At 43.1% G+C, this 6,232-nt stretch overlaps 1 protein-coding gene across 9 annotated transcripts; it reads left to right on the top strand.

The window, feature by feature from the left end:
* Window positions 1-6: 6 nt before the first annotated feature.
* PDP2 (pyruvate dehyrogenase phosphatase catalytic subunit 2) lies at window positions 7-5,120 on the top strand. 9 transcript variants are annotated; one of them, XM_042797839.1, is made up of 4 exons: window positions 7-111; window positions 651-790; window positions 1,061-1,153; window positions 3,005-5,120. In XM_042797839.1, the coding sequence occupies exon 4, from the start codon at window positions 3,061-3,063 to the stop codon at window positions 4,663-4,665; it is 1,605 nt and encodes a 534-aa protein (XP_042653773.1). In that variant the 5' UTR covers window positions 7-111; window positions 651-790; window positions 1,061-1,153; window positions 3,005-3,060; the 3' UTR covers window positions 4,666-5,120. The 9 variants fall into 9 exon arrangements, with proteins under 9 accessions (XP_042653773.1, XP_042653776.1, XP_042653772.1 ...); XM_042797838.1 differs by having other exon boundaries at window positions 68-149; XM_042797840.1 differs by having other exon boundaries at window positions 68-149; window positions 994-1,153.
* The last annotated feature ends 1,112 nt before the right edge of the window (window positions 5,121-6,232 follow it).

Raw genomic sequence — 6,232 nt, 5'->3', positions numbered from 1 at the left:
CGGGGCGGGGCGCCGAGGGCGGGTCTGGCGTTGGAGGAGCGGGTTGGGCGGCGGGGCTGTCAGTCAGCGCCCACCCCGCCCGCACCGCGCCGTCGAGCCCGGAACCTGCAGGTGACGGGGTGGGGGTCGCGTGGAGGCGGCTGCGGCCGGTGGGTGCGCGCGGGGCAGTGGCGGCAGCGGCCCCGGCCCCACGGGCGCTTCAGCCGCCTCCAGCGGAGCCGTGCTGAGGAGTGCCGCTCCCTGGGGCTCGCCTGGGCGGTGGCCAACGGCCCTTCCGCTGTGGCAGCGGCTGAGCCGGGCGGGGGGCGATGCCGCGGGGCAGAGGGTGCGGAGTCGGGCCTGACTTGACGAGTCCGGTTAAAGGGCGGTGGGAGGACGGAGCCGTGGGGGCTGGAAGGCCGTGGGGCGACTCTGCGGGGAAAGGCCCGCGGAGGTGTGCGAGGGGTAGGGGCTGGGAGCGTGTGATGGGGGGTGTGGGGCAGGGGCTGGGGAGGTGGGGTTGGGGTGTGTGGGGTCAGAGGTGTTTGTACAGGGGAGGTGTGGGCAGTGTCGGGAGCGGGCGAGAGGGGAGCGTGGGGGCCTGTACGCGGGGGCCCCGGGGGGAGCTGTGAAACCAATGTAATCGATATCTGTTATTTTATTGGAAAAAGGTGGATGTTCCTCTCTCATGAACCCTCAACACGTACTCTGACTTAGCAGCAGCAAACAGGCTGTGTTGTGGGGGCAATCTGTGTTTCAATGATTACACCAATTCACCTGACGAGGAAGTGCCGCGTTTGGTGCTGAAGTGGTACGTGTGCCACGCAGGGAGCGTGAGGTTTATGCAATTGGATCTTACATAATGGTCTTTAGCACACTGCTTTTATTAGCACTGCTACTGGGTTTTAGCATGGTTTGTGGTGGAGTGGCAGATGGATGCGGGTGGGTGATTTGGGCAGCAGTGGAGTCTGCACACTGCAACTGGGTAGAAACCTGAGGATGTGAAAATTGTAGCTGCAGGCAGTGAGTGGGAGTGGTTCAGAAATGCGCTTCAGGACTGATCGATGTTACCTGACCTCAGGCAAACACGCATCTAAATGGTATTAGGCAGCTCTGCCGCTAGGAAAAAACCCAACCACCTTGCTATGTCTCTCAGCCAGCTGATGTGAACAGGGTAAGTTTGTTTAAAACACTGTTTTTATGGGCTTTTTGAATCAATAACATAAAAGTTGTTATTGTTTCAATTTCATGTGGCTCAGAAGAGTGGGAAGAGAACTAAAAACAGGACAGGGAATGGCCTGGGACAGGTTGACAAGCGCAAAGGCTCGTGTTGCACTGTTGGTGCTTTTGGGCTTTAGCTGATGCTGGAGTTAGCAGTGTCAGCTGTCTTCCTATTAGCTTTATCTTGGCTGTGTTCTCTCTGCAGTACAACAAAAGGTGTTGCTTGTGTTGGGAGATGCCAGTGTCCCAGGAGACTGCAAGCAAGCTTCGAGCAATGACCTGGCATTGTCTTTTCCATGTGCTCTCCTGACATTAGCAGTAAAATTATGCTGTGTCTTTGACAGTTCTCACAGGGTGCCCAGAATTATAGTGGTGGGGTCCTTGTTCGAGTAGCTCATCTACTCTTTTCTGTTGTTAAGCATGGGTGGTACATTTCAGAAATATTTTGTGAGACATTGTTTTGTTTTCTAAATGGGTTTTCAGTAAGGTCCTTCGGTTGTATCAGTAGACCTTTTGTTTAGAATAGTTCAAGTTTTTTTTTTTAGCTTCTGCTGATTTCTTAAAAACATTTTCCTGAAACTGGCTTGTCTGGCTTATTGTTATTTCTCATCAAGTGCCCTACTAAAAAAAAAATATTTCAGTAGCATGTAGCATGTTTGGCCTGAGACCTAGAGCACATGGTGCTACAGCCCACCTGAGTGTGGTTCAGAGCTCACAGAAAGCTGTATTGTTCTAACTGACTGCTAGCATGGTCTTTTGGGAGCAATTATACTTGCAGCGCTACTGTAGTAGTTAGCGTTTGAAATTTAGGGGGGCAAACTTCTGTTTTGGAGTAAGCATCTGGTTGTACTTAGCAATTTCCCACAGCTTGAATACCTTATTTAAAGGTAGGAGACAGTATGATGGACGTCCCCCGCAGCAACTGAAGAACTTCAGCTGTTCAGATTCCCTAGTTTTAGCACTGTTGGCAGCAGAACTCTGTGGCTTGTTCTAGTTATACTCCAAATGAACAAGCCACAATGTAAACCTGTAAAAGTTGTCAGTGTAACTGTGCTATAACTTCCACTGCATCAAAATGCACAATGTTGTGATAAATGCATTAATTAACCAGAAGTAGAATCTACCTTCATCTGCACAAAAAATCCTGCCTGTGTGAAGGTTGGCTAAGACCTTGAAGGTCAAAAAAAAACCCCCAACACCAGGAGAAGTTGAGCTAATAAACTGCAAGAGGACTGGAAAGGTAGATTAGCTTGTTCTAGATGTGAGGATCATGGCAATTTATATAAATCATTGACTTGTCACATCTTTCAGTTTTACTGTAGGATCTGAGTACTGATCTTCTCTTGGTTTTGATATTTGGAGTGTATTAACAGAGTTGTACTCGAGCAGGCTTTTTAGAAGTTGCACATTAATTGTCACTTAAGTTCCTGTTTTCTAACTTATTTGATCTGTTGTTCTGTGTTGTGTTAGATGAGGCTTTTCACTGTACAGTTTACAATTACATTTCTTGTAACGTTGGAATTTCTTCTTGGCCTTGCCACAGTGAGGAAAAACATGTCTGTAAAATGAAAATTAGCTTTACTGATGAGTTAACTGGAGAGGGGCAGTCATATCCTAAGGTTATAATTAAGTGATGGAAATTGTATCACTTATGATGCCTCTATTTATAATGGTCTTTTTCTGAAAAAAAAAAAAAAAAAGTTCTGTGTATTTCTGTGAGCTCTAGACTTGCTTTTGTATTGCTATATAGAAAGCTTCTTATGAACCTTCTAAATTTTATATGTTTCCTATTCTTATATTCCAGACTGTAAGGACATTCTGTGTTACCAAAGGAAGGTGCTCCTATTTGTGCAGTGACTTATGATGTCAAGAACTGTATCATCCTGGATCTTGAGCTCAGCAAGAAACAGCATTGTTTTACAGGGAAAAGGACGTTTGTACTCCATCTGTATCCCAGATAGAAACAAGATAAAATGGAAGCTTGTTTTCTCCAAAACACGTCTCTACCCTGCTGGGAGCTGCAGTTTAGACAATACTTTCTCCTTAAAAAAAGCATTCCGACACACTTCCACTGAAGAAGAACACTTATCTTTCCAGCTGTCTCCATCACAAATCAATGATATACTCAGAGCGGGTGAATTATCCCATAAAATACTGGATTTGAATGGTAGAAATGCAAATTCTGTGTTGAGGTTTGAAAGTAACCAGTTGGCATCCAACACCCCTATTGAAGACCGCAGAAGTGCAGCCACTTGCTTGCAGACCAAAGGGATGATGTTTGGAGTCTTTGATGGTCATGCAGGTTCTGCGTGTGCTCAGGCAGTAAGTGAGAGACTGCTTCAGTATGTAGCGGTTTCTCTCATGTCTCGGCAAACCTTGGAAGAGATTGAGCTTGCTGTGGAGTACATGAAACCAGTTCTGCCTATTCTGCAGTGGCACAAGCATCCAAATGATGTAGAGTATCAAGAAATAACTTCACAATATTTTGAAAATCTCCGGGTTTACTGGCAACATTTACTGGACCTAGACACTGAGCCAGGATTTAGTTTAGAAGAAGCCATGATATGTGCATTCAAAAGGTTAGACTCGGACATATCACTGGAAGTTCAGGCTCCCCAGGAAAATGAATTGATGAGAAATATTGCTCTTCAAGTAGCTTTTTCTGGTGCAACAGCCTGTGTAGCTCACGTTGACAGTGTTCACTTACATGTTGCAAATACTGGTGATTGCAGAGCGATTTTAGGGGTTCATGAAGAAGACGGAACATGGTCAACTCTCCCTCTAACCCGAGACCACAATGCCTTTGATGAATTTGAAATTAGAAGACTGAAGAGAGAACATCCTAGATCTGAGGAGAAAACCCTGTTTGTGAATGACAGATTACTGGGGATTCTCATGCCCTCCAGAGCTTTTGGAGATGTGCAATTAAAATGGAGTAAAGAGTTGCAACACAGCATTCTCGAGAATAGCTGTGATGTTGAAGGTTTAAATATTTATCAGTACGTTCCTCCAAACTACCATACGCCCCCTTATTTAACTGCAGAGCCTGAAGTCACATACCACAAATTAAGAAGCAAGGATAAGTTTCTAGTTATTGCTTCGGATGGACTATGGGAGATGCTAAGTAATGAGAAGGTTGTAGAACTTGTTGCTGGACACCTTACAGAGCTTAATATGCAGAAACCACAACTGGCTTTTGAGAAACCAGTAAATTTGGGTTATATGCACAGCTTGTTACTTCAGAGGAAAAACAGAGGCATTGCCTCACTTGACCAGAACATAGCTACTCATTTAATAAGACATGCAATTGGAAGTAACGAGTATGGGGAGGTAGACCAAGAAAAACTTGCTGCAATGCTGACACTGCCTGAAGATCTTGCAAGAATGTACAGAGATGATATCACGGTTACTGTGGTGTATTTTAATTCGGAAAAAATTGAAAATTACTATAGAACCAATGAATAGAGACTTGCACTGCTGCTGTTCTATACCACTAGCCAACTCTGATACTGAAACCATTACTGTTTTTCTTTGGTAGACAAGCTGTTATCAGTCTTATGGTCTGGAAGTTCCTAAGTCCTTTTGTTACTTATTAGTCTTGAAAATAACTTTCTAGAAGCAAGCTTGGTGAAAGTTCTGTGGGTTTCCAGGTCTGTAGACACTGAAAAAAATGTTTTGATAAAGGTTCACTGAAATGTAACTGAACTAAAAATTACTGATCCAGTTCTGATTCCATGGGAAGCACTGGTAAAACTTTCCAAATGAACAAATGAGACAAATTTCACTGAGACTGGTACAACTTGATAGAGAGATGAATGACTGTAGCTGCATGGAGCGTAAGAAAGGCTCTGGTCTTGTGGAAAATGAATTGCATCCTATTGAAGCACTGTAACTGAATTAAATAAACTACCAAACCTTTATTTGGTGTAACAGTGTTACATACTTTAACAAATGGCTTTGTATATGTAAAGGCAACACTAAAGATGGCTGTTCAGAGAGCTCTGGGATTGTCAGACATTTTTTTCCTAATTCTTTTTATTAAGCTAGGAAACAAAATCATCTTTTCTTCCACAATTATTTTGAACTTTGAATGCATAGTCTCTTAATTCTGTGTATGGGCTTGTGTGACAGCTCATAGCTCGAACACACAAGGGACTTCACGATTCCCTGTTTAGGAATTAACAGTACTAGACTTAAGTATTTAAGGTTTTAACTTGCTTAAAGCATATACCCTTTTATTAAGTCTTGATATATGAAGTACTGTGTATCACATCCACCAACTGTAATTTAAATGAAGTTTGAGAGATCCAGAAGTTCAGAAATTCATCTAAATATAAATACAGCAAGAGAGCACCTTTCTCTTCAGATTTAAGTTAGAAGAGAGAAATAGCCATGCTGATATTTCACCAAAATATGTTAAATCTTTATTGTACTCTTATTCTTGCCTTTGGATGTCAGGTTTTCCTTATAGGTGCAGAGTTATTTTATCTAATGAATGTATGTTCTAATCTCTGAACATATCCTTTGGGGTTTTTTGCAGCCATTTTCTATTATACTGTGCTTTCTAGAGTGCCAAGTCCAAGCTTGCAAATTAGCTGTATTTTCTTAAATTTTACATACAGTATTCTCTGGTGACCCTTTTCCTTGTTTACGTAGTGGAACAGCGGTAACTGTTGCCTGCAGGGATGTGTGTACTGGGAATATAGGACTATTTGCCGCTGTTGCTACCGAGAAAGAACTCGTGTGGGTGTAGCATAGCAGATAAAAATACTGCGCTCTTTTCTGAATTTCACTTAAAATAAAAGTGCTATTCTTCTGCAGTTTAGCACATGAAAAATTACTTAAAATTTTCTCAACATCTTAAGTCGGTGAGATCTTGGTGCATAAGCCAGTAGCAAGTGTGGATTTGGGGCTTTTTGCATACTTTTTCTCCAGATAAAAAGTCTCAGTGCTTTTTAAGGCATTTAAATAATTTCTTTTGAAGATTGATTGGAGGGAAACTAAAACTGTTTAAAAAATATTCATGCTTTTG

Source organism: Tyto alba, unplaced genomic scaffold (assembly GCF_018691265.1).
Source record: "Tyto alba isolate M040663 unplaced genomic scaffold, T.alba_DEE_v4.0 Super-Scaffold_26, whole genome shotgun sequence".
In the NCBI taxonomy this organism is placed as follows: domain Eukaryota; kingdom Metazoa; phylum Chordata; class Aves; order Strigiformes; family Tytonidae; genus Tyto; species Tyto alba.
Note: the sequence above shows the minus strand (reverse complement) of the source record. Positions and strands in the feature narration are given on the sequence as shown.